General features: G+C 38.8%; 1 protein-coding gene across 1 annotated transcript in view; it reads right to left on the reverse strand.

The window, feature by feature from the left end:
* The window catches only part of Hmcn1 (hemicentin 1), a 450870-nt gene that overhangs the window by 318972 nt on the left and 104193 nt on the right, over positions 1-27705 (reverse strand). Inside the window, exons 2-4 of the mRNA XM_060364433.1 lie at positions 17607-17677; positions 6182-6340; positions 5090-5212 (exon numbers count right to left, since the gene is read on the reverse strand). Of these exons, the coding sequence (XP_060220416.1) occupies positions 5090-5212; positions 6182-6340; positions 17607-17677 (353 nt within the window). The remainder of the gene's footprint in view (positions 1-5089; positions 5213-6181; positions 6341-17606; positions 17678-27705) is intronic.

Consider the following 27705-nt stretch of genomic DNA (forward strand, 5'->3'; position numbering starts at 1 on the left):
ATAGGGAAAATGTTATCTTTAACCCAAGGTCCCCATTCATGGTACAGTGAGGATAAAGAAGCTTCTTTTCTGTTGCCCCACCACTGGGACCCCCAAATCTGTCCCACTCAGCTCCATGATGCACCTCCATCCCTTCACCTCACTTCTCTTACAGACTAACCAGAGCTGGCCCCTGCTCTGTCCTCTCAGTGGAAGCACCTACAGGCACTGACTCCAGGAAGACTGCAGATAGGTTTTATCCTTCCTAGAGTTTCTGAGACAACCTATCGCAGCAAATGGTGATTAAGGGAATGCATCCATTGGATGCACGGAACATAATAATCCCTCTATCAGGGTTATTCTTATTCTCATCTACATTATCGTTCTTTAAATAAACAGCTAAATTCATCTCTTAACATTTTATTACTAACCATGATAGAGAGTAAAGCAATTTTAAAATGCAAACTAGAGGCCTTACAGGATTCTTCAGTAGGTCTGAGTCTATTTCCCCTCAGGCATTTATCTAGGAAAATGATGCTTCTTAAATAACATTATCCTTCTGAGGGCTCTCTAAGGTAAGGGTGTCATCTGAGTAAATTGTAGACGCCCTCTTGAAGGAAGGAGAAACCCCTCTCTTTAGAGACTTCAGTCTGGGTGGCTGCTTCCATTTCCATGGGATTCTAAGCAGCTCACTACAAACATTCCTCATTTTCTTTCATCTTCACAATAGTCCTATGGGGCAATGATTGTGCCCTGTTTCACATGAAGGACCATAATCCCAGAGATGTTGTATAAAGTTGTTTTATGGAGCTGTTATTCTAGCAAAGACAGAGAGGTCTTTCAAATCCAGGCCCTTCTGGTTCTAACGCCCCAGGTGTACAATACACATTACACGTTTCTTTGGTTTAGGACATACCACTTTAAAAATAACATTGCTGGAATATTTGGACTAGAATACGTTACTACATAAAAATAAAACAACTACTAGTTCTGAAAAATCCTGTAATGTAATATTAAATATGGCATTTTCTCATCTTATGATTAAAAAAAATCCACCGGAAGCATAGAAAATTGCATAAGTTGTCTAAGGTCTATGCCTGACGTGTGAACAGTGGTCCTGAGGCTGAAAGGTTATCTGCTACACAGTACTGCTTGTTCTGCATCATTGTCCCTCCAGAACAATTGTTTACCCATCTCCACGCCCTAGGATGCTGATCTTAAACATGACCTCCAAAGGACCCCCGAATTCTGCCTTCCAGTGATATTTAGGGAAGCATGACGGGGTTTGATACTTATCCCAGAGGGCTTCAGTTTGCCCGACCCAGGCCACAGTTTCACTGGGTAATATTATGAATTCCCTCTTCCTCCTCGTCATACTCAGGGAGAATACAGGTAGACACTTCTTACTATATCCTCTGTGCTTCGTTACTCTTTGATGGCTGCCCTTAGGCAGCAGGTCATTCGTTAAACCCGTGGTCGCTTTGAGTAAAGTCATGTGTCCTCTGCTGTGATGGTTACTGATAACCTTGTCAGTAAGAGATAGCATCTACAGGGATGCTAACACTTATTTAGAATGGGAGAAATCTAGAGACGATCAGGAAGAAAATCATAGAGGGGATAAAGGAGATGTTAGAATAATGACTGTGGAAATGTGGAGTAAGGTTGGGGAGTTCAGGGCAGGTGAATGATCTAATTAGCAATGTATACTTCTTGCTTGCTTCTCTCACACAGTACATGGCCTTAGACATTTTATCATAACAAAGCAGGCATTGATTAGACTGGCAACCTTTCAGATTTAAAAATAAATGGAATGGTACGGAAAAGTGTGGTCCCTTTTCCGTCTTTAAAGGTGAACTAAGATGTGTATCTTAACTTGTGTTTTCATGACACAGAAAATACCATACAGTGATTTAAAGATCACTGGTATTCAGCCAAATAATTTAACTTTGGATTCCCTTTTATGTTAAGTATAGATAGGAGATACCTAGGCCCTCCACATACCCCTTCTGAAAGAAAGGGAAATGAAAAACTTCAAATTAACTGGAGCTGTACTCCCACCTGCTTATAAACCTAGTTAACTGTGTTATGAGAGCAAAAGCAGAACACTCTTGTTTCCTTTAGAAAGAGTCCATGAGAACGCATGAATGAAACGCAAGGCTTTAATGCCTGGGGTTTGAGTCTGTTAAATGAGTTCATAGCATGAAAGCTTCCATTTTCCTGCCAGAATCTATAGCATTTATAGAATAGGAGAATTTAAGACAATTGGAAAATAATTACTAGATTGCTATCCCAAACTTTTGCAAGTCCTGTTTGGCCAGTGTTACAATGCTTCCTATCAACAAACTTTCCACTGCAGTGCCTTTCTTGATGGGATATGTTGATTTCAACAGTTTTAGCAAACCTTCACAACATCTTTACTCGTGAACAAGAAAAAAGAATACTGCCCAGCTCTTCCTGGATTCTCCTGCTCAGGGTTATTTTCTCCCCCCCCCCCCCCCGCCCCATTGCCTGTTTTCCAGTGTACATAAAGGCACAACGTTTTTAGTGCAAATGCAAAGCAGCACCACAGGGTTAGAGTCTCTGTCTTAGTCCTGTTGCTGTGAAGAGACACCATGACCATAATACCTCTTATAAAAGAAAACATGTAACTGGGGGGTGGCTTACAGTTTAGGAGGCTTCATTCATAATCATCATGATGGGGAGCACCGAGGCAGGTGTGCTGGTAGAGCGAAAGCTGAGAACTTTACATCCTGATCCACGGGCATCAGGAGAGAAGTGGACCTAGATGAGCTTTTGAAAGCTCACAGCCCACCCCCAGTGACACACTCCCAACAAGGCCACACCTCCTTATCCCTCTCACATAGTTCCACTCCCTATGTCTAAGCCTTCAAATATATGAGCCTATACCAGTCAGCATGTATTTGGTACATACCCTGTACAGTGTCTTGTATAGAACATTTCACCTGTATTATCTCATTTAAAGTTATAATCACTTCCTGAAATAGAAATTCTATTATCTCCATTTCATAATCAAGGTAAGTAGGTCTCACAGAATGCATGTCACAAAGAAATATAGAATTTCTGGATTTGTTCATTTTTATGTAACTGACTACTCATTTGGCCTAAGAAACGCATCGTTTTCTTAACTCCAGACATTTGGTGTCAAAACGAGTTAGGAGATTGAAGAAGAAGACTAGGCTTTCTTGGCTGTTCAGCATCCTTCACAGTTGTTTTGTTGTCAGACTTGTATCAAGCTGCTCGCATCAGATCAGGATTCATGAGTATGCAGGACAAGATGTAGGCGCAGAGAATTTCTCCACGTTGTCCCTAGCTAAAATGCCTTTGAGTTTCATTGGTCCACAGTAAAAGAAACAATACATCCATTCCTGAATCAATCAGCCAGAAAACTGGAGATTCACTGACTGACAGAGAAGCCAAGGCTCATCCTTGCTACTATCAAACTCCAGTTTACAGTAAGTAAAGTTAATTAATTAATTAATTTAACTAAGAGAAAAATATTAACTTTTTTTTTTAAGTTTTGGTCTTGCCATGACAAAATTTAAAGATCCAACTATCAACTGATGTTCTGGGCAACAAAATTAATAAGCCAGAGGGTTGATTTTTTTTTTTATCCCCTTTGGTCTGGGACTCAGCTGTTAAGAATCTTATGGCTCTTCTTTTGTTTTCAAAATCTGCACACTGTATGTGACTGCTCACCAACGTGACGGAAACCCTGTTCTTCCCAAAGCGCTATGTGCTCATGATAAGGTTTCTAAATTCTTCTCTGCCCCAGCGCCTTTAGCTGTGAACCACCATGATGACCAGGTATCTGCTGCTGTTTTCTGCAGCCTTCTGTCTGCAGGGAACATAATCATCATCAACCCTCGTTCTCAGTCTCATCAAGCCTTAAGCTACGATGCCCTTGCTGATATGAGAGAGAACAATGCACCTCCTCACTTACACCCCCCTGAGCAGGAGATCCTGGGTGTGTCCCTGGGCAAGCAGCAGGGCTTTCATCCCTTCTAAGCCTTTCTCAACCTGCTAAGGTATTGGATGAGACAAGAAACCCAGTTCCTGAGAACCCTTCACTCTTTCCTAGTTCCTCCCTAGGCTTCCAACTTCTCTTTGGGACATTCTTTTTTTTTTTTTTTTTTTTTTTTTTTTCAAATTAACTGTTAAGGATTACCTTGTTGTTAGGCATTGTTCAGGAGCATATGAATCACAAGAGGGGACATAACATGGGCTCAAGTTATTGCTCTCTCAACAGATATTTCTTCTAAGAAAACTTTCTTTTTTACATTAAAGTAACCATCCAGGTTTATCATATAAATAGTTGATACATTTTGGAATTTTGTTGGATAATTTATTTTTCAACTTCAGTGACAGATCAAGACTCAGTTCACCTGTTTTTCTGAAAGTTATTCATCAGAAATACCAATTGAATTTTCTAAACAACGCGTAGACATGTAACACAAAAAGATTTGTTAAACTAAATGAATTTTAAATCTCTGGTGCCTACAGATATAGCCCATGGCAGCTCAGTCTCCAAGTGGGTTCCCTAGAAAGGGGAACAGGGGCTGTCTCTGACATGAACTCAGTGGCTGGCTCTTTGATCACCTCCCCCTGAGGAGAGTGGGGGCAGCCGACCAGGCCACAGAGGAAGACAATGCAGCCAGTCCTGGTGAGACCTGATAGGCTAGGGTCAGAGGGAAGGGGAGGAGGACCTCCACTATCAGTGTACTAGGGGAGGGGCATGGGAGGAGAAGAGGGAGAGAGGGAGGGATTGGAAGGGGATGAGGGAGGGGGCTACAAATGGGACACAAAGTGAATAAATTGTAATAAATAAAAATAAATAAATAAATTTTAAGTAAAGAAATAAAATCTCTGGTGCCTAAATTACTTCTTGCTGTAACATTATTCATTCTGGAAATTAATAGCAAAATAAATCTGTTTCTTTCTATCAGTTCACTGCTGTAATTGACCCATGTGAGGCCTAAGGACAAAATCTGGAAGTTATAATTCTTTTGGACACCAGGCTGACCACGGTTAGAATGGCCTAGCTGATTTTGACAAAGTAGCTATCAAAGTAGACTTATTTTACTAAACTGACCTCATTCACTTGCTTTTTGTCCAGATGGAACACTTGACCAGAACTTGTGGAGGCAATTTCTTCATAGACTTTGTATCCAATATGATTCCTGTCATCACAGTCTCCAGTGAGCACAAATACCACCTGAGATTTATAAAAGCGGAGGAGAGTTTGAGAGATTTCCAAAACTCAAAATATATTTGTTAGCACCTGTTATGTGCTAGCAAATTACTAAGCAACCAGAAAGTAAGCATGCATGATAATTGTTAGCCCTATACTCTGTCTAACCATGGGCCTACACTGGAACATAGTTACTTATATTTTATAATAAGTTTGACTACGGAAATAAGACCATAATTATGCTAGCTTATACAGTGGCCTCAATTTCTCATCTCATCATCTATCTATGCACACTGTAAATAATTTTGAAGATATGTTTATTAAAATATATTATTATAATATCATCTTTGGATCTGAGTTTAGCCATCTCGCTGAGGCAGAAAAACCATTCTATAAGCTATGTCCTTCAACTCAAATGACCTTTTGCAATTCTACTCAATCTCCAGTGTTTCTGCCATGGCCACAAGAAAGGCATCCTAAACCGACCTCATTAATCTTAAAATGAACCTGTTTAAGAAAAGGTCAATACACCCAAGGGCCAGTACCTCAACATTCTTTCACACATGAGCAAGCATTTCTAGCCTAGGTTAACCAAGGTATGTTAACATGGAAAAAGTAATATGTTATGCTTTAAACTGCTGGGTTTTGTTACATGGCAATAACTAACTTACAGTGCTGAGTAACTAACTCAAGAGAGACTCCCCATAGAAAATGTTAGAAAATGTCATTTGAAATATAAACCTAACAAATATAGAAAGATGCTAATAAGTACATTAATCTGCAATCGTTTCATCTTTGTATTCAAAGGCAAAGTATCATTATGTTGTTGATAAGCATGAATTTACTACACTTAAATTACATGATATGTACACAGATAGAGATGTGGTCAGATGATAATGACTATTATATTTATCACACACATAATAGTTAAAAGGGCTAAGCAACCTCTCATGCATGTTCAGACAAGTATTTCTGAGGATGGTGTCTGCTTACTTGGGATTGTTTCTGTTGAATAAGCTGCAGCGCCTCATGGGTGAGCCGATAGTCCTTGGATCGCGCATCAGTAAAAACATAGATGAAAGAACCAGGAAGAGAAATTTCCAAGGCAATTTTTATAGCTCCAATACTCATTTCTGGACAATCACCACCTCCCTGTTGAACAGAAAGCAAGATGAAATCATTGCATTAAAAAAAATGGTATTTTTGTCCTAAGTGACTTTAGAATTTTAAAAATCAAACAATTGCTTTTTACTAAATGATGAAAAATCCTTCCCAAGTCACACAAATATCAAGTGAAGAAGCAGAGACTAAACCCATCTCTGCCTGGTATGAGATCTTTGTTGACTTCTGTGCTACAGACAAGGGGCTTGTCTGAGATGCTGACAAATCAGAGGAAGAAAATTCCCATTGTTAAGGGTATACAGAAAATACTGCTCCATCTTAGATTCTCATATTTGTTGAGTTTAATTAAGACTCATCTTTTTTTCGCCCAATCCCCTTTCCTTGAAGAAGGCATCAGTGTTCTATTGTTGTTTGATTAATGAAAGAATATGTGAATGAGTAACGAGTGAGTAAACAAGCAAACAGTATTGTTAAAAGAAATCTTGACTCAGTCTAGGTAGACTTGCTGCATCCATCTGACCGTCATTTGAACTCAACCGCTCTCACTTCAAGTGATGTCATTCCAGAGATGAAAGAATCCTCTGAAAGTACAAGGATGAAAGTACCTCTTTACTCATGAATAGGAAATATAAAGCATGCATGTCCATATATGTATATAGATGGTCATTTCTATATATTTATTATAAGCAATGTATGAAACTTTTTCAGTCTTTGCTCTCGTGTTCACTGTTCCTCTCTTGCTGTTTCTGTGCCTCCATCTGTGTGTATTTGTGTGTGTGTTGTGTGTGGTATGTCTTGTCTCTCTTCTCTCCTTCTTTTCCTCTTGGTATGCAGAAGTTTAATATTTAAAAGGAGAAAATAACCATGACTGTGTGTCCTAAACATATCACCTAAAACCACAGAAGCATGTACCTACACAAATTAAAGATAGAGTAGAGGTGAATTACATAATATGACAACTTGAACAATTCCCAAAGCATGTACTAGGATGGGTCTGATTTTATGAAATTCTGTGTTTTTCTTTGAACTCTAAAACATAACTAATCCGTATCAGTAGGAGCATTCCTGTTCAGTCTTCTGATTCTCTTTTTATCTTTACAATTCTCCAGACAGCTCCAATGTGTTAAGTTGCAGAATAGACTTCAGATGTAAAAATGTATACAGAAAGAATTAGAAGCATGTGACTTTTTCACAGTAAATGTTGCTTCTGGGATAAACTTTGAAAGCACTATGGCCTCGGAGTTACAATGATAATTATGTTCAATAATGAATTCCTGGAAAGCACAATTTTACAAAGAATGGAAATCTTATCAGTGGAGGAAGTAATAAAACACAGATTGTCTTGTAGTCTTCTCTAAATAAAAGACAGGGTGGGAAGAACACTGAAATAAACTGAACCTTTGAACTCAAAGGACTTAGAGAAAGTTGAGGACCCTCTCCAAACCCTAAAGGGAAGATGTTATCAAAAGAAGGGTCAAGGAATGAGGCAGCCAACTGCAGGGAGACCACATTCTCACTGCGTTGCTTCTCATCAGCCCACTCCATTTTTCCTCCTGTTGATTTTCAACCATCCAGGCCTTCTATCAGTTGTCTTTCAGGACATCTAACTCCCAGTTGTCAAAAACTGACAAATTCCAAAATAACTCGTTTTTAAGACCAGAGTCTTGCAATATGGCTCCAGCTGTCCTTTAATTCACAATCTTCCCACCTGGATCTCTGGAAGAGTTGGATTTACAGGCCCATGTCACCATGCTCAAGTCTAGGAACTCTGTGCTGGAATTACATGCTTACTCTTATTCTAATGTGATTGAGTTCTGCTGAATTTGAGCCTGGCCTCAAAGTCAGGGTAGAGTCCCCTGGCATGGAATCCACATGCTGAAAGGTCTTAGTTGTGCAGTTTGCACTTTACATGGAAAGTTGAGCTGTGGAACTCGGTTTCAATTAATCAATATTTTAGGATGCTCGGTTATAAATATTGCCACTGATGCTAGACTAAGAGAATATAATGTACACGTGGAAATGATTATGCTATATTGAATCTACTTTTCAGCTGTGTCAAAAGCAAGGCTAAAATAAATCAGAGCAACTGCAGAGTTCAAAGGCACATATGCTGCCCTCATCCCTTGTAGGAAATATGGCAAGGATGCTCTCAGAGACAAGAAGAATATTTCAGAATCCAAGCCTCGGAGTTCCCGAATCATTGCAATACATGTCACATACCCGGGAGAGTAAAACGCTACCCTTTGCTACAAATAAGTGACGAAATAAATTTAAGTAAGATGGGTTCCAAATTAAAGCCTCAGTGGTAGACCTTCATGCTGGATTCCTTAGGCAACAACCGCCATTTCCATGCTTCTAAGTCATCACCTGTCAGTCAAGAGCATAACTCAGCAGTAAATGGTCTTACAGCTTGTTGGAACTTTTACGGTATGTGGGGCTTTGTTTGCCGAGTCCCAGAAGCACTTCAGCTCATTACAGTTCAAATACTCATAAAGAATAGATGACGTTTCTGGCACCCGATATGTTAAACAGGAATTAAGAAAATTATGTATTTTTGTGTTCTCATAATTCAGGAGCTTCTTCAAAACTCACAAGAGTTATAACAGAAAGTAGTCTATTGAGGAAGGCACTGGCATGGAGGTCACCAAGCATAACCTGTGTGCCACCTGACACCATCTAATTCCAGAAGGCCCGTAGACATACACAGGCTTAACTGCAGGCAGAACATGGAGCTGGGAGTGATATCTTGGAATTCCCAGTTTCATCTTCAGTAACATGCTCCCTCCCAGCTCTCTCTGCTTCTTATAAAATCCCTTTCTTTCCTCCTCAAGGACCTTGTGCCATTTTAACTGTGAACACCTTCCCCATAGTGCTGAGACAAGAGTTTTCCTCTACATGGAGTAGGTCCTCCATCTTGCATCCTAGAAGGCCACATGCGCTCAGAAGAAAACATACAGAAGGCAAGCATGCAAAACTAGTGCTGTCCCAGCAGCCACCATTTACTGCACCGAAGACTGGGCATTCATACTGCCAAAACTTGCTCTGAGCAGCCCAGTTTTCTCCCAGCCCCTGTAGCCTGCTCTTTTCCTCTATGCTATTTCTACCTGCCCATCAAAGTCTCTTTTCCTTCTGCTCCAACACTCATATGCAGAGTGTTAATGCTCTGGAGTACACTTGGTGATGTTTCTATTATAGATTAGTCAATGGAGATTGTAACACCATCTCTTTTTTCTCTAAATTGATAAAATACACATTCATACTAGTTACTTTATGACTTTGTAAAAATGTATTTGTACAATAAGTTTTACTAACAAAGATGTCTATAGTTTATGAAGATTCCACATGAGGAAGTTTTATATAGACAGGGTTTATGGTCATTAAGTAACCAATGAAAAATAATCTGCTCACATATACAACACAGTAGACAAATGAGGCTTATTAAAAGTCAACACATACAAAGAAAGATGGAGACTTGGTTGAAAAGTTTATATGCAGAAACCCAAGGGACTTAGCTGATGACTAGACCACTATTCACTAATGGGATGCGTCTGCCAAAGAGATCAGATCCAGGGCTCCAGCATCAGCAGAGGGCCTCAGATGTGGCTACATGCAGGTCTCACGTGTCACCTTCTGAAAAAGGCCAGGACTCCAGTCCCTAGCTAGAGCTGTTGAGGTCTGGATTACTGATAGCGCTCTGGAAAGGAGTCAAATATCTGACAGGGCGCTTTCAAAGACAGCATTCAAAGTCAATTTCAATTCTAAAGCACTAAAATTAATCTTCACTTTTTTTTCAAGATCCAAGAAATAAAAATAAAGGTCTCTTAGAGAAATAACTGTTTCTGATCTACTTGACTGAAAAGAGACCTCTCAATTTTCCTTTATATCTATTTTATCAAAAAAGAAAAAAAAAAACACAGTTATTTTACTCTAGTAAGCTGACATTTTTTAAAAGAAACATTTTGACTTACAACCACTGTCTAAAACCTGACAGAACCAGACCTATAAATTACTGTGGAGAACAGACAATTCTTCAGTGGGTTAAGTGGCATATATGGACTGGATCAATGTGTCATATGTTAATGGATTGTTTTTCCCAGGAGCCTGAGGTGTTTATTTTGCAATGTATCATGTATATAACCTTAAAACCAAGTCTCACACAGTGCACTTCCCTCTGTAATCTGCACCTCCCCCACTCTAGCCATTTGTGTATTCTGTTATCTTTGTTCTTTGACGTTAACCCAAAAGATCATTAGCAAATCAGTCATTCATTTACTTATGGATTTGGCACCAGAATAAGTAGCTAAAAATGAGTCATACAATCTATTGGTGCTCTCTACTCTCACTCTCTTTCATTTCACCTTTAAGGACACATGGTAGTTTATTCTTCAAGGAACTTTTACTCTTGCAGAAACTCTAACCTCAACTCTAAGAAGCAAGCTATTTGTCAAGATGTTTCATTTTGTCTGCAGAAAAGTTACAAAATACTAAAATTTCCATCATAATCATCACCATCGTCATCATTGCACTATAGAAAATGTGCCTGTAATCACTCTCAAGGAAACTTTGCCTCTCTAATTTAGTAGAAGTGTTCTGAGGAGAGGGAGTAATTTTCTAATTATAATTAATTTTGCTATTTTCTGCTTAGTAATTTTAGGCGAGCTAATCACTCAAGAGCAGTTGTGAAACTAAAAGAGAAGTAAAAGTAATTCAGAAATAAATTCATTTTGATAAGGATAAGGTCAGCCCTAAACCCCATCTGTCTTTAATTATCTACTTTTCTGCTTTGAATTAAAATAAAAAAGAAATTATATAAATAAATATGTGAATTTGATTACACTAACAAAGTTACTTAAAGCAATAATTGGGAGGAAAGTAGAAGAGCAATAAAGGGCTGGCTTGAGCATTAAAAGTCCCCTGTTTAATTTGGTTTTGGTTAATAATTTTTTGAGATCATAATATAATTACACCATTTTTCCTTCCTTTTCCTCCCTCCAAATCTTTCTGTACCTCCCACCTAGTGTCTTTTAAATTCATGGCCTCTTTTTCTTTAATTATTGTTACATACATATATGTATACATGCATACACATATAATGTATGTATATAAACACACACACACATATACACACCCACATACATAAAACGATTGAGATCAGCCTCGGTGCTTTAAATTTGGGGAACTGAGTGAGATGTCACTTAACATCTCAACACTGGCGTTTACTCGTTGGTAAGAGAGTAGTAATAGTTGGATAGATTTAAATTGAGTTACTTTGAAACATTTTCAGAACTCTCCTGAGGGCACAAATTCCAGCTCCTGATGTAAACACATGCATTACAAATTGAACATTTTGTAGTATGGTTATCCTCCATTGTATGACTAATACCTGCTTATAAGTGAGTATGTACCATCTCTGTCTTTCTGTGTCTGGGTTGTCTCATTCAGGATGATCTTTTCCAGATCCATCCAGTTGCCTGGAAATGTCATGATTTCCTTGTTTTTAATAGCTGAATAGTATTCCATTGTGTAAATGTACCACAGAGTAAGAGGATGCAAGTGTTTCTGAAGAGATTTGGTAGTCTGGGGTCAGTTAGTATGAGAGGAGGGCTCCCCCTTTCTGAGGCTGGGGAACAGGGAGGAGGGGAAGAGAGGAGCAGAGTGGGACCGGGAGGACACGAGGGAGGGGGCTATGATTAGGATGTAAAATGAATAAATTAATAAAAATCCAATTGGAATTTTTAATCAAACTATTTAAATAATAAGGTATAGGTCATTCTCCTTTTAGAGTATATATTTTATTAAAAAATATAGATGTAAATATATTGATATATTTTATTCATTACAAATATATAAGATACATAAGTCAAATGTATATTAAAAATAAAGTGTTATTAATATAAATTTAAATAAAATGAAATACCAAATATAAAATTCATATAATTTAGATATTTACACAATATCTAAATTTATAGTGATATATAACCTCTACTCTTTTTTTTGAGTTATGTTTTATTTTGTCTCTTGATATGGCATCTTAAGATTTTTTAGTGATGTATCTAGAAGAAGCTCACTTGTTCATAGCTGTGAGACTTAGAATACAAGAAGTTACATAAAGTGCTTCCTATCTGGCAGAGCAAATTCTTCTAAAGCTGGTATTATACTGTCCTCCATTTGCGAATACTATTTGCCAACTTAGCCATAGTGTTTCATGATCTCTTTTGGCAAGGAATTTTAGTATCAACCACTCTTCTGGAACAAGAAACCACGGCCCTCACTCATCCATCTGCTGCACTTATTCCTTTATGTTTATCCTTCTGCTTCTGTTAAAGACTTGGGGAAATGAGACCCCATCCTGATCTTCTTAAATTTCTGTCCTATTGTTACATGAATATAGACGGTCCACATACATTTGGGTTTTAAAAGTCTATTTCATTAAATATCACAAAAGACTATTAAGTTTTATGGAGAGCTTTGCAATTTTCAAAGATCAACAATGTATACAAAGGTTGTAAGTGCTATTCAATTAAGCAGAAATATTTTGGTTATTATTTTTATGGAATTTTATTTTTGTATTTCAAATGTTTGACTAATGTGCTTTTTGTTCTTTAAAACATTTGGATGAAATACTTAGAGGCTTAACAGTGCCAATAATATTTTCTAAAGCTCAACAGGCTTTATAATTTCTTATAAAGAATGTGACCCAAGGCCACACTCTTCCCTACATATTTACAACTTCATTAATTGCCAAGCTCTGTGTGATCTGAATACCATTTGTTGTCATTTGTCTTTTCCTCCTTTTCCCTCCAAGAGAAAGTTCAATTGCCTTTCAACTTGCTTCTCTGTGAAGCAGATGGAAAGAAATTAAACACAATCAATATAAGCAGCGTGATGACTTAAATGTAGGGGCTTCTGTCAACTTTTCTTATAAATGTTTGGATTAGTTTTCTCATTCCATTTCTCTATGGGAAAATAAACTAAGACAGATGCAATGTGAATGGACAAGTACTTAATATACTGCAAACCAAATTCTCTTTTCTTATTTTCAAAACCAATTTAAATGTGCAAGGAATGGTTTTAAATGTTTGCTTTTCCACAAGTCCGAGTTAAGCTTTAGTAAACCAGCAGTGTTTACTGAACTTGATGCCAGTGATTTGGGGGCGGGGAGGAAGATCAAGAAATTATACCCAAAATAAAATCTATTTCCCTATATGGAAATTTTATAAAATACATAGCATACTTAGTTGCTTATATTAATTTATGAAACAATAAAATATTCTCTACACAAAGAACAAAGAGGAAACAGTATATATTTCTTATATTAAATGTGAAGCTCTCATTAAGTCTAGAGTTGTTGTGGTTTGGTTTTTTTGTCCCTTTTTTGCTTTAATTGAAAAGAGAAGCATTCACTAGAAACTTTCAAATTAAAATATTACCATGGAATCCTTGATGCCTGTAATAGTCCTCAGTGTTGACTGAAAGGAAAAACTGAATATCTGACTCCTTTCCCAACAAGATATTCTAATTTAGCCCTTGTGGAGCCCTTTTGAGAGCAAAAACACAAAACCAAAACAAAACGGCAATAAATAATAATTAATAAGATGTGCTCATCCAGTGCAAATGTCCAGAGACAGAGACAGAAGCTCCAGATCCAAAAGAAAGTTCTTGTTTTGTTTTGTTTTGCTTTGCTTTGCTTCGCTTTGTTTTGTTTTAATGATAAAATCAAAGGGCCCTAGATATTGACTGCATCGGATTCAATTCCCGAGGGGGCTGGGAAGAACTCTGCCAAAAGAGTGAACTGGGTGTGAGTCAGGAGGCAGGAGCCTTCACCCTGGAGACAAATGGCAAAGGGAGGGTACAGGCACTCCCGGAAGATCCTTCAAAACACAAGCGGGAGAGGCAGGAAACCACAGAGCAGTGCCAGGTCTCATCTGGAATGTAGCTATTTTCAGTCTGGTCAGACTTTTGTGAATATCATTCAGCTGTATTCTTACAGAGAAATAAGTGAAAACAGTAAATCTCTTGCTAATGGGTCCTCAGCTTGAAATCCCTCTTAAGTAGCCTTTCTGGGTCTCTACAATACAATGAAATCTGAGATTGGCTCTTCAAGTCATCTTTGCACTATTGAGTTTAAATCATTGTGATATAATGTTGCTGCTAATACATTTTTTTAAGTGTCATTCATTTATCCAGCAACTATTTAAGCCACACCCTACTAATCTGGCTCATCCTCCAGACAGAGCATAGGCCACAGTGAGAACTACAAGTGCTTGTCCTCAGGGTTCACAGTAGAATAAATGAATGTAGAGACTGAGGCAACCAAGAAAATGGAATCCCTTAACCGTAGAAACAATGCTATCTTTGTAGGATCTCAACATCTAAAGAGTTTTTCAATTCAAAGGGAGAAAAACATGACTAGATATTAAATAGCAAGTTAATGACGGCTGCAGCTACATGTTCTAAGGGCAGACGGATGGAGGATTATTGCTAGGAAAAGTGGCAAAAATCAAGGGATGCTTAAGCAAATCTACTTACATATTCATCAACTATAACTCAGTTCAGTGTGCACACAAGATAGGCACAGACAGAAGTAACCATAGAGTTCCCATTCAAGCTGTTCACCTAACAGTGCAACTGATTAAACATTACATTCCAAACTGCGATTTGACCTGTGCTCATGTGCATAATCTGGCATGCCTACGTATCACTTCACTTACACTCATAGGTGAGCCGGCTCTACATGCCAGGCATGGAACTCGGAGGACTCAATAACGTATGATGTGTAACATATAATGATGTCAAACATGTTCCTTCAATGTAAGTATGACACCTGTTCTAATGAGATAAGAACAAGCCTGGAGGACAGAGCAGGACTCTCTGAAGAGATCACATTGAAGATAAAACTAGTATTTTAAAGATTATAAGTCCTGTTACAGGGGTGCAGAAGAGATGGGATTTAAAGACAGAAAGTTCTGGTGCAAGGAAAGCAGAGTACACACAATCCCTGGGAAGGGCGAGGACACGGTTATGAGGAAGACATATGCGGGTCCCTTGAGACAGAACACAGAGAGAAAAAAACTGGCCCAAGAAAGGGATGAGAGGTAGACAGGTCTCCAGTCATCCCAGCCCACAGGCAGTATTTGATGGGACCCAACAGGGGTCAAGTCGATAGCAGTGTTTTGCAGAGATGTGTTTTCAGACTTTCATCTACAAATTCAAGAAGGGCTTAAAAAGTAAAACCAAGAGCAAATTAAAAAACATCACTTAGTCCTTTTCTTCATTACTTCAGCAAAGTCATTGGGATTAGGATGGTGTCAAGAGAAACTCAGCTGATGTTAAAGACATTTATAAAGTTTAAAAAGACTTTTTAAAGATTAGGATAAGAGGTAAGAGGTGTATCAACAATGAATCAAATATTTGGTTATACAACCACAATACTATAGCAGATTTACAAAGGTAGCAAACAGGAAACAAAGACCAAGAACTAAGGGCCAGGTTTGGGCAACCATAGAAGGAACTATCATGAGTCTCATTTTAGACAGTCACCTTGACATCCAAGTGATTAAAATGAGTCTCTGTCCTCAAAAGAGACTAAAGCTCAAAAAGAGAGAGAGAGAGACCATAAACAATTTTTCCTAAGGAGGGGGCCGTAAAATGAGGAGAAAGTGGAATCCAGTTCCTAAAGCCTGAGAAACCCCAATATTTGCCTGCCAATTTGAAGGACAGAGGCATCCCCAAGAAGTTGCACAGAAAAAGTGCGAAGAAAAGTAGAATAGATGAGAGAAAAGGAAGTGTCAAGGAACAAAGGAACAATATTATGAAGGACAGGGAAGCCAAAGGCTTTGTTTCTATGTGCCTGTACTTGAAACTGAAGTCACTCACTTGCACTGAGCAGAAACCTGGCTGAAATAGCAACTATCACGGGATTTATAATAGTTATAGGACAAAAGCTTCAGGAGGGTGAGTAAGATTATAAATTGTCAGTAAAGGGAACTTAAGGTTGAGTTGACCAAAGAAACACAGGAGAACTGTGAGAACACGAGACAGGGCGGTTATGGTTTCATTGGGAACCGCTGCAGGGCCTCATCAGATACTGCCTATGGGTTGGAATGACCGACACCTGTCTACCTCTCATCCCTGCTTGGGCCACTCTCTTCCCTGGCTCTGTGTTCTGTCTCAAGGGACTTACACTGACCCTCCTCCTAACTGTATCCCTCTCCTTCTCATGGGGCTTGTACGTAAGTTGTTCTTGCACCCTTCCTGTCTTTAAATCCCTCTCTCCTCCACCCCTCTAGTGGCATTTACAATCTTTAAAGTATGATTTAAAGAAAGTATGATTACTTCCTGCTCTGCACCCCAGACTTGTTCTTATCCCACAGAGCAGGTGGTAGGTATTCTGTGCCTTGTTGTGAGACTCTCGCAGCCCTTGGCAACTGGTGGACACAAATGAACATGCAGATAGTTAAGTCACTCAGAAATGAGGTTTTGCCTGTAGAACAGAAAAGTACTTCACACAGGGAAGGCAAAACAGTGTTTTAAAATGATGAACCTCTGAACTAGATGGGTGGCGAGTAAAAAATTGGAAGATCTGATGGCCCGGCAGAAAGCATGTGAGCCTGAATTTCCTGATGGAGGTGAGAAAACAGAAATAGCAAAAGAAGCTGCATCATCGTTATCTCTGCAGACAGTGTGTTGATTGAGACGGAGATGTTTCAGTTAGTTATTTGAGAGATGGAAGACTTAAAACAGTGATAAGATCCAGGGTGTTTGTGGGAGTCTGGGACTAAAATATGGCAGAAAAATGTTCACTGAGATGGACAAGTAGACCAAGGAGTGAGGAGGAGTTATCAAACTAGGGGATTAACACACACACTGAAGTCACCGGACATGGAAACAGCCCAGAGGGAGAAAGTTAGTCTGAACAAGCTACTATGGGTCTAGAGGAAGGAGAATCACAATTGCCTCAGTTATGTTCTTTATGTTGTGAGAAAGAAGCATTAACTGTTTTTTGTGTTTCAAAGAGAAAGGACCTATCTAGGACAGGATTCAGTAAATGCTTTCTATAAAAAGCCAAGCTTTCCCATCTTCTCAGCTCTATCGTTATGGGGCAAAGGTGACTGTAGGTGCTGCCCAAATGAATTTACTGTATCATATTCTGTATCTACTGCTTAATTCATTCTAGACATGGGTGGGGAAAGGACATGACATTTCTCAAGGCCTTGAGAGAGACAACAAGTACTTCCTTCAGATTTTAAAAATGAGAAAAGTCAGCCAAAGATAAATAATTTTCCATTTCACTCACCTGAACATACAGTTCTCTGAGTTCATACTGAAATTTTTTGGGATCTGTGGTAATTGTCACTGGACCAATTTCTGTGGAGATTAAAAAAAAATAGCATGGATCAATGAGCAGTAACCAATAACATTAAAGACTTTATTATGTTTATAATTTTCTTTTTATGCACGTAGTTCATAATTATTGACTACTAACATTGGAAATGCTAAAGACTCATTTTATAGCTACCAAGAAATAGTTTATAATTTACTATGAATCATGTATATCTAAAGCAGTACGTTTTTAACCTTAGGAAGTACAGGGGCAATCAGAAACGGCAAAAGATCTCAGATTTAGGTCTTTTTTATTTCATCAGTCAGAAAATATTTATTGAGCACATACATGACTGTTCAGACATAAATGAATCAATCATACCTTCATCTTATGATTCAATTTTCTACATTATAGAGAAAAATTCATCTCAGTTCAAAATAAACAGAAAAGGGGGGGGGGAGAAAAAATGACTGTTCACCACCCAACCCACGAGATTTCTTAATAACTTTGAGAGACACAGATACAAAGGAATTATCCATGCAAGCAGAAGTTCTTATGGCTTCTTTCCCTGTGATTGGGATAGCTGTGTCTATTTATCACCATTCTTCTGAGCTGCCTTGGATTACAGTTACCTTTAGGGCTGTGTCCCCTTCAAGAATTCCCAGAGGTACTGAACACACCACTGCCTCTAATGGAAACAAGTCAGGACAACTGCTTCCATGAAAAGCTATGGTTTGTGATTTAAGTCAAGTGAAAAGAAACAATCCAGATATTAGCCTGTGTGAAGAGGATTATAAACACGTATGCACACACTAAATGCACACAGATGCACACATGCATGCACACATTATTTTGGCAAATACGACATACCTGTAACAGATGTTTTCAGTAGCTAAAGCTTACTATTAAACAAACAAAAAACCTTTTAAAATACGTTATTGTAGGTGTCCATGTATAGACACCATTCACCTCTGTGAGAAATCACTCAGGCATTAAAATTCATCTGGGTATCATGAAAAAGACATAATATTTAAATTTCTACAGTAGATGAAGAGTCTTCTGTTTTACCTAAGGAAGACATAGGATGCACTGGAAACTATAGCATGCAGTGACAACACAAAACTAGAAAAATTCTCAAGAATTAGTTTTTATTAAAAAAAAAAAAACCACTGTCATTTCAGGAGCATATTGGGTTTTATACTTCAAAGGATAATAGCTAATTAGCCAGGCCTTCTATAATGTGCTACATATGGCCTGAGAGCAGATGGTAGAATTTTTTAAAATAATGAGATAAATTGGAAAGGAGCACAATTTCTCTGCCGTGACCTATGTAATTTTTCTTAGAAATGGCACAAGAAAAATATCTTGAATCTTCCCTCTAGATTAGACACCTTGCAATTTGCAGAAGGACTGGAGAGCTGATTGGCTAAACCGCGTGAAATGCAAACATCTGCATTCCATACAAAGCGGAGTGGCCATTAGCCGTGTTCTGAGTGTATGGAAAAACGAGGGAAGCCTATTCCCTCAAGACTAAACAAAGGCATACTTTGCAAAGGAATGCAAAACAGTGACTGGGCATGCCAGACAGTTACGCCCTGACAGATGAACTGTCAACAGCACAGTCAAGCCAAACTTCTATGTCTCTGCATGGCACACTACTAAAGTCATTCTAGAACGTAGAAAGGGATACAAAGAAGATGGTGGGAGGGTGGAGCTACAAAAGAATAAGGAAGAGAAATAAGGAATGTAGCTTGCAAAAGTGGTCCCTCTAATGCTACAAAAAAATAAAAATAAAAAATAGAAGGGTCTGCATACATGCTTTTCTTTAAGAATAGGGGGTCAGAGGAGCTATTAAAGGAATAAGACTGATTAAGCCTTCATTTAGTTACCCAGAGACTGTCAAATGTACACCTGTTTTCAACCAAGATCAGAATCTGCTCTGAAGCTCATTAATAAACATTCTTGCAAACTACTCTGGACAGCCGAGATAAATCTTTTATCATTTATGAGAAATACTCAGGAGAGGTAACAGTTTGCCAAGCTGCCATATTCCTCCAGCTGGAAGCATCCTTTCCAACTTTTAAAGCATTGAATGATATGACTGCTTGGCAAATGTGCCTCTCCTCCCTTGGAGCTCTTGCTTCCATTCCAGTCTTTCTCTTCACTTAACAGAGCAGCCCTGCGTCTGTGTGTCACTGGCAATTTCCTCTTCCTTTTCACTCATGTTGGTTTCATTTCCTGCCAGGCTTTCAATGATATTCAGCAGGTACGACTTTGTCCTGCCTTCCTGGCTGAACGCAGTCTCCACTGTTCACAAAATTTCATGGGAAATCTCAAAGACAACCCAAGCTCTCCTTTCTAGGTATCCAAACTTCAAACTTTGTTAGCATCCCTTAACATGAGTCTGCTGTATTTCTCACCATCCCCATGGCCTTCCCCTGACCTTCATCTGCTCACATATCTCTCCATATATAAGGCCTCATTTAAATCCAGTCTCTGAAATGTTCTGCCTTTTCACTAATGTTCTTTATTGTTACCTCAGTGATTTGGACTGTAAGAAAGACAGCGGAAGACTGGAATGCATATCTAGCAGAATGCAGAGATCACCTCCACATTGCTCTGGAGATCTGATAGTTTACACCGAAAACTCAACCCAACCAAAAAAACTAAATGAAATATCCACCAGTCTCACAAGATAAATGCAGAGATAGGAGAGGGATCAAAGTCCCTTGGTTTCATTCTTTTATCTTACAAACAAGAATTTTTGAGGTCCACAGAAGATGAAACTGAAAAGTTTGGGTGACAAAAAAGGTAAAGACATCTAACACTTCCTACAGGGGTGTACCAGGCAGCTTTCCCTCTTATATAAATCATGTGTTGTATGAATGACTGTACCATTGCTAATGGATGGGCTGTCAGTGGAATCCCTAATTGGATGCCCAGAACCCTTTATCATTGTATGCCAGGATATTTTCTTTCTTTTTTTTTTTCTTTTTTTTTTCTTTTTTTTTCCAGGAGAGCATTGCTTTCACTTTACTCTTTTTTTAAGTTTTTTATTAATTACACTTTATTCACTTTGTATCCCCCCCTGTAGCTCCCTCCCTCCTCCCCTCCCAACCCCTCCCTTCCTTCCCTTTTCCACACAATGAACAATAGAAAACTATCTCTGTTGCCTAGTAAATATTGTAATCAAACACAAAATAAACCTTAGGAAAGAAACCTCACTGGAAAATCACTGCTCAACCCTACTCCAAATGCCTACTTGATGAGAGAGTTTTTCCTCAAAATTTTCACAATCTAGCAGAAAAAGTAAAATGTAGGTCTTATAAATATATTACAATGTCCTAAGTACAATAATTGAATTATTGAGAAAAATAATATAAGAGCACTAACTGGTTTAAAAAAAAAAACCACTTTAATTTGAGAAAGCGCTAAGAGAATTGAGGGTGACAGCATATGCTTATAAACTCAGCACCTGGGAGGATGACAAGTTTGAGGGCAAGCTACAGGGCAGGCTACATAAGAAGACCATGTTTTGGACACTGTACTCCAAAAAAGAACTAAGGGATATCGCATCCAAAAGGGGAAAATTCTATATTTCAAAGCAGAGGCTAAATAAGATCCCTTTCAGTGTGAGTTTCTTTTAAACTTCATAGGTCAAATTTGCAATGCATTCCTATATTGAATCATGTAAGTTACTACCTATGACTGTATTTGCAAGTATTTTCACAACTCACAAGAGTCTATACAGTGTCCCCATCAGAGCCTTACAACAGCTTTCTGAAGTAGGCAAAATAGACTAATGATAGAGACAAGTGAAGTTTAGGTGATAAAACAGCCACCCAGCCTCTTGAAAGGGCCATAATATCATTCACCTGCAAAAGCATCTGCCACAGGATTCTGGTTGCTAAACCATTTTTATGTCCACTTGCCTTAACCATCAGCACCTAGAGACGATGCACTCAGTGAACATCTAATAGAGTCTCAAGAGTATTGAAAGACAAGAGACGGTGAAAAAGGGAAAAATAATAAAGGTTAAACCAAGATTTGAGAGCCTAACTTATATTTTCACTGTAAGTCATGGGACTCTTTGCTAAGCTCAGATCAGTGACAACTGATTCATCAGCTGAGGACTCATGTCTGATGTGACCACAATGTTTTGTTCTTTGAGCAAATGGTTAATATACACTATTTAATTTCCACACAATTTATTTTTAAAACCCGCTCATTTTGTTAGCATGAATAAAAAGAAGATAAGATACATGTCAAAATTCCAAAGAGTCCTTTTGATTTTTTTTTAAACCATGTTAAACTCTTAGAAGGACTTGCCTCATCTCAATAATTTTGCTATTTCCTGCTTCCTGGAGCTTTATCAAAGGCACTGGATTTTGTTCCAGCAGCTCAGCCATTGTTCTGCTAATCTGAGTTGCTGGACCTACTTGAGAAAATAACGGAAAGAAATTCACAATGTAATATTTTCTTACATTGCTTCATTTGGCAAGATCAATATCCAGCTCCTTGCTTCCTTTTTCCTTTCCACACACAGATTTCTGGCCCTGGGAGTGTTTCCACTTTGCTAGGAGCAGTTTCTTGATAATGAGAGCCTTGCTCTTTCTTACTGCTGCTGTCTGAGGGTCTGCTTGATTTCACAGCTGCAATCATGGCTTGTGTTTCTCCCCCCCCCAACTTTATGTTGATAGTTGCAAACAAGAAGGTGAAAGTGACGAATAGCACAACACAATATGTACAAAACAGAACCTGGCAAATTAAAAGCCAAATTCTATTTGTAACTTAAAATAATAATGAGTTATCTTAAAAAACATAAATAAAGAAAGAAGGTCTGAGCTATCATCTTTTTTTTTTTCTTTACAATGTTATTTATTTACTTATTTTTTAAATTTATTTTATTTTTTGAGATTTTTTTTTTTCAATGCAGTTTATTCAGGAACATTGAACAATCCTCGGACCCCGGGGAAAGCCAGCCCACAGCTTAAATAGCCTCTGGGTAGCCAACCCAGGCGTGCCACGGGGGCAATGCAGATAGGTCCACATACATGGAAGCAAGCCAGATCCTCGGCCTTAGCCAAATGTGGAATTGTTCCTGACAGAGAGCACTCACCATCGGGAAGGTGGAAGGCGGAAACCAGCTCCATCTTTAAGGCATAGCATTCCGCAGCTCTCTACAGTTCCCCCTTTTTGTTTTAGACGCATCAGGCAAGAGTAGAGGTCTGATCTCTGATATTAGAAATAAATTGGGACTTTGTACAGATGTTCATTTAGGTGTCATCCACCCAAAGAGCATCAGACCGTCCGATACCTTTTTCTCAGAGGCGGGACCTGGGGCATCAACCCGCATGCAATCAGACATGCTCTTCTCTGGGTCCAAAGTGGCTGACCCTGAGTGCAGTGCTTAGCCTCGCATCCTGAGCGTATCATTTTAGCTTTTTATGGTATCCAACCAATGAGCTATCATCTTAAAGAGGACAAGCAGGAAACGTCCTCAGCATCTGAGAAAGACAGAGAGACCCTAGGGCTCGAGAGGAAATTACAGAGGTGACCAGGAAGGGATTTGGTATTTTCGGCAAGCTGGAAAGAGCAGGCTGACTGACAAACAGATGGGTGCTTGACCTCCAGGTGCCGCCATCTCAAATTTCCTCTTAAACTGAACTTGATCCTCTTTCTAAACATCGCATTCCCAATTTAAGACAAGTCAATTCTGAACGATTTTTATGTGCAGAAAGGCTGTGTACATACATATGTTCAAAGCACTAAAGTTGTTTTCTGAATACAAGTAAAGAGATCATGTTTCTCGTTGGGAGATGCAACAGAAATCAGATTCCTAATTGTACTCAGCTGGAACGGCAGCATTCTCTTTCCAGGCATCGCTGTCCTGCACCATTTTAAGGTGATCTGCATCAAATCCGCAAGAGCAGAACTGATGTGTGAGTTTGAGCTGAGCTAGTGCCAAGTACATTTCAGGACTCGTTAGGCTGAGTAGATTCCTCTCCACATCAGAAGAGGCACCTGTAAGGACCACTGAACAGACCTTGAAGACTGTCTGGCCATGAAGTGATTCACTTGGTGCATTTTACAAAATTGGGCTCAGAGCCGAGTTCACAACAAATGGGTTAGCTAACATTGACTAAATAGCATTCTGTCCCACTATCCAAAAAAAGAGTATCCATTGAACAAATGACTTGTGTGATAATCTTCAGTACATGCATTCAGCAAAACTTCAGGCAGCGTGTATAATAATGCACAGATTGATTCAGCTCGTTTACTCTGGGCTGTTGAACAGGATGTAGAAAAATGGTAAATGAATTCAGCAAGGTTAAACAGCTCTTTAGAACAGGAAGCAAAGAAGAATGCCTTCACAATGGCCATGGAAGATGAGGTTTGCAGAGCAGGCTGTTATCGCTTAGACTGGACTCTGGCCAGGGCATCAGCGAATACTTTAGTATAAACAACCGTGGGATTTTTAACGGCAACAAAATACAGACTTTCAGTTTTGTATGCTATCCTAAGCATAAAATTAGATTTTTAGCATTGAATATATCTGTGTGCTGACAAGGAGAGTCAGGAAAATATATTTTGAATTTGTCTATTATATAAGATTGAATTAAACATTTTTACTACGATTGAGATACTATAAGAGCAAAGAGAAGTAAAACAACGTCATGTCCAAGAACACTTTTTAAATTTAATAGCTATATTATTATAAAGAAATGTTTCATAAATTTTAGAATTAGAATTTTGAAATTATTTTGTAGGGTGAGTGTGTGTTATGAGCGAGTGTGTGTGTGTTTATGAGAACACATGTTAATATGTGTGTATATGAGACTGCGTGTGTACGGGCATGTGCATATGAGTGAGTGTGTGTGCGCATATGAGTGAGTGTGTGTGTGTACACATGTGGACCGACAAGAGGTTTCCATTTTTAAAGCATGTTCAGTGTTAGGTATCCTCCCACCTTATCCTTTGCTGTACCTTCTCATCCCTCTCCCTAAGCCTTCCTCCCCTTTAGTCAGCTTTTCCCTCTTGGGTCACCTGTATATTCACATAAAATGGTTTAACTGAAATTATTCCGTACAGAAGATTATGCTCATCCCAGAAGCCATAAGTTACCAAATAAAAAGCCCAGTTCTGGGTGTGGGTTATCTCACCTTGAGTTTTCAGTTTCGAGTGTCATAAACAAACAGACTGCTGACCTTGTGCTTGGTTGCCCACCAGAACTTGATGGAAAGCCATCCATTGCTTAAAATGCTACCTACTTTTGTCACAGGACAGGAGAAATCTTGATACTGACCAGGAAGCTTCCTTCATGGTTGCCAGTTTGCACAGCCCCAGTGCTATGTAGGTTGCTGAAGGAAAATTTAGTCAACATTCCTACCCAGCTGTTAATTGCAATAATGGCCAAGATGGCATCATGCCAACATTTTTATAGGTGCAATAGTGGCACAAGTGTCCCGGGGTTAACCAACCACTTGCTGATTGGATTTAAAGTCCATCCTTATTATTCAGCTAAAAGGACATAGTATCAAACTCCAAATTAGTTCTTTTTTATCAATATATTAGTACATCCCTCAGGCCTCACGAGGGAAGTTTCTTTGTGCAGTGGACTAAAGTTAATGAGGAAACTCACCACTGGTCTAATGGCAGAGAATGTCAGTGCAGTGCTCACCCACAAAAAGGCCATATCACACACACACACACACACACACACACACACACAGCTCAGAAGCCATTGTGGAAGACAGGGCAGAAAGGTTGTAAGAGGCAGAAACTGGGAAGAACCACAGTGAAAGAGTGTGCTCTCAACGTTATATCACCTCTGCACTCATGAAATCCAAGCAGCTGTGGTTACTCACAGAAGACCAAGCCATTCAACATTCTAGCATGGATCAGAAAGGAGATGACAAGCCTTTACTCAAAACTGAGCAACTCTTGATAACTGATGGCTTCTGGGAGTCAACCATACTCTGATAAATGCTCCCCTACCACATTTATGAGTATATATGCAGCCCAAGAAAAACTGGGTGGGTTAAAAACAAAGAAGACACAATGTCAGGAGATGGGGACTTAGGAGAGTAGTTAGGGGAAGGGATGGGGGTCACTATGATCAAATTGCATTGAAATTCTCAGGATGTAATACTGAAATTACAAGCATGTGTCAGCACACATGGTAAGACCATGATCTTAATTCTTTGGGGAAAGATCCCTAGAAAAAAGCTGACGCATAAAGATCTCAAGTTTGAGAATAGCCTGGGCTACATAGTAAGGCCCAATGGCCTGTGTCAGAGAAAGTGAAAAAGAAAGAAAGAGAGACAGAGAAAGAGAGAAACAGATAAAGAGATATAGAAAGAGAGAGATGGGAGATGAAAGATTTCATAAAGAGATGCAATTGCTGATCCACATGGTAATTCTATTTTTACTTGTTTTTAAAGGCACCATTGTGTTTTCCTCAATGCTACCAAGTCTTACTTTTTTATCAATGGTGCACAATGTTTCTAGTTCCTCAAAGTGCCTTCAACATTTGTTTTGCTGTTGTTCTATACATTAGCCATTCTAATGTGTGGTGGTAGTTGATTTTCCATTGATTATTTTTTCCATGATTAGATGTTGAGGATCTTTTTAATGTACCTATTGGACACTTGTACCTTTTTTTAAATGTCTCCTCAGGTATTTTGCAAAGTTTTTCAGCAGGCTGTTTGGTTGTTGCATTTTAGGAGTTCATGTAGACCCTGCATTTTAATCTGTTGTCCCCTAGATTCGGTGTTCTCCCATGAAGGTTGTTGCTTAACTGTCAGAAGTTTCTTTGGATAGATAAAATGTCAGTGAGGTCAAATCTTTTTCAAAAATTATTGAAATTCATTTGAAAGATTTAATTGCTCTGTTAGGAGACTCACTCACAGAGTGATAGGTCATCAGGCAGAGAATGAGAGACTGGAGTGCCTAGCCATGAATGAATATGTATATCATACCCCTTCCCACAGAGGACAGGGATGATCAGGAAAGAAGAGGTGAAGAGGTGGTAAGAGCCACACAGCATCCATGACAAGGACGGTTTACACTCACACTGGCTGTGACTGCATTTCTAAGATCAGCACAACATGAAGCCAGTCAAAAATGCCAACATGAACTTGGGAGGAGCTACAAAAGCCCCACCCCTCACTGAGGAATTCTTAGCAATTGATGGCTGTTGGGTGTGGGAAATAAGAAGAGCTTGGATGAGGCCTGTGATAGGTTGTGCTTGTTCCAACAGCTGGCCCTACATCCATGTACCTCCTGGCAGCACTAAATGGGTTCAGCAGGCTTAAGGAGTGCATGAAATTAGAAGGGGGAGGTGATAGGAGATTTAGAAGTTCGAGGTGAAAAAGTAGGGCCTTATTTAGTCAAAACACGTAATAAGTATAAAATTCTCAAAACTAAAATCTTTTGAAGAAAAAGTAATTTTTGCTATGTTAGACAATTCTTTAACATTAATATAAATATGAAAATCAGTTCAAGTGAAAGAAAAAGGAAAATTAAGAAAAAATAAATCATTAGTTAAGAATATAAACTATGTATTTTCCAAGTATTTACAAAAGAATCTAATACTGTTGAGATTTTCACATGTTGGGAGACTAGGCTAAACTTCAGTCTTGATTGCTTCCATAAAAATCAAACAAATGTATGCATGCTTTTGATTATTTTTCAAGAAAAAAAATTGTAATTAGTGATCCAGAACCATACTTGCAAAGTGTTTTATTTACAAAAACACGGGAGATTGTGTTTACATTTGACTGGTGTTTAATGACATGTATGCGATTCTCTCTCTAAATACCCGAGTCAATTCAAGCAACCTTGAGGATGGTTCAGCTGTCAGGAAAAAACGCATAAGCAAACAAATGAGTTAGAGGAAGTCTTGATTCGAAGGCTCAGAAATATCTGGGTGTGTCTGGGCAGCTGTGTGGATTTATGGCCAGTGCATTTGTACAAGGCCAAGCTCTCGACAGAGCCCCGCCTAGACTCTAATGCTTTACAGTCACTATTCTGAAATTACTTTTTCCTCTGGATTTGTGTTTTGTAAGTG

The sequence above is a fragment of the Meriones unguiculatus genome, chromosome 11 (genome assembly GCF_030254825.1).
Source record: "Meriones unguiculatus strain TT.TT164.6M chromosome 11, Bangor_MerUng_6.1, whole genome shotgun sequence".
Lineage (NCBI taxonomy): Eukaryota > Metazoa > Chordata > Mammalia > Rodentia > Muridae > Meriones > Meriones unguiculatus.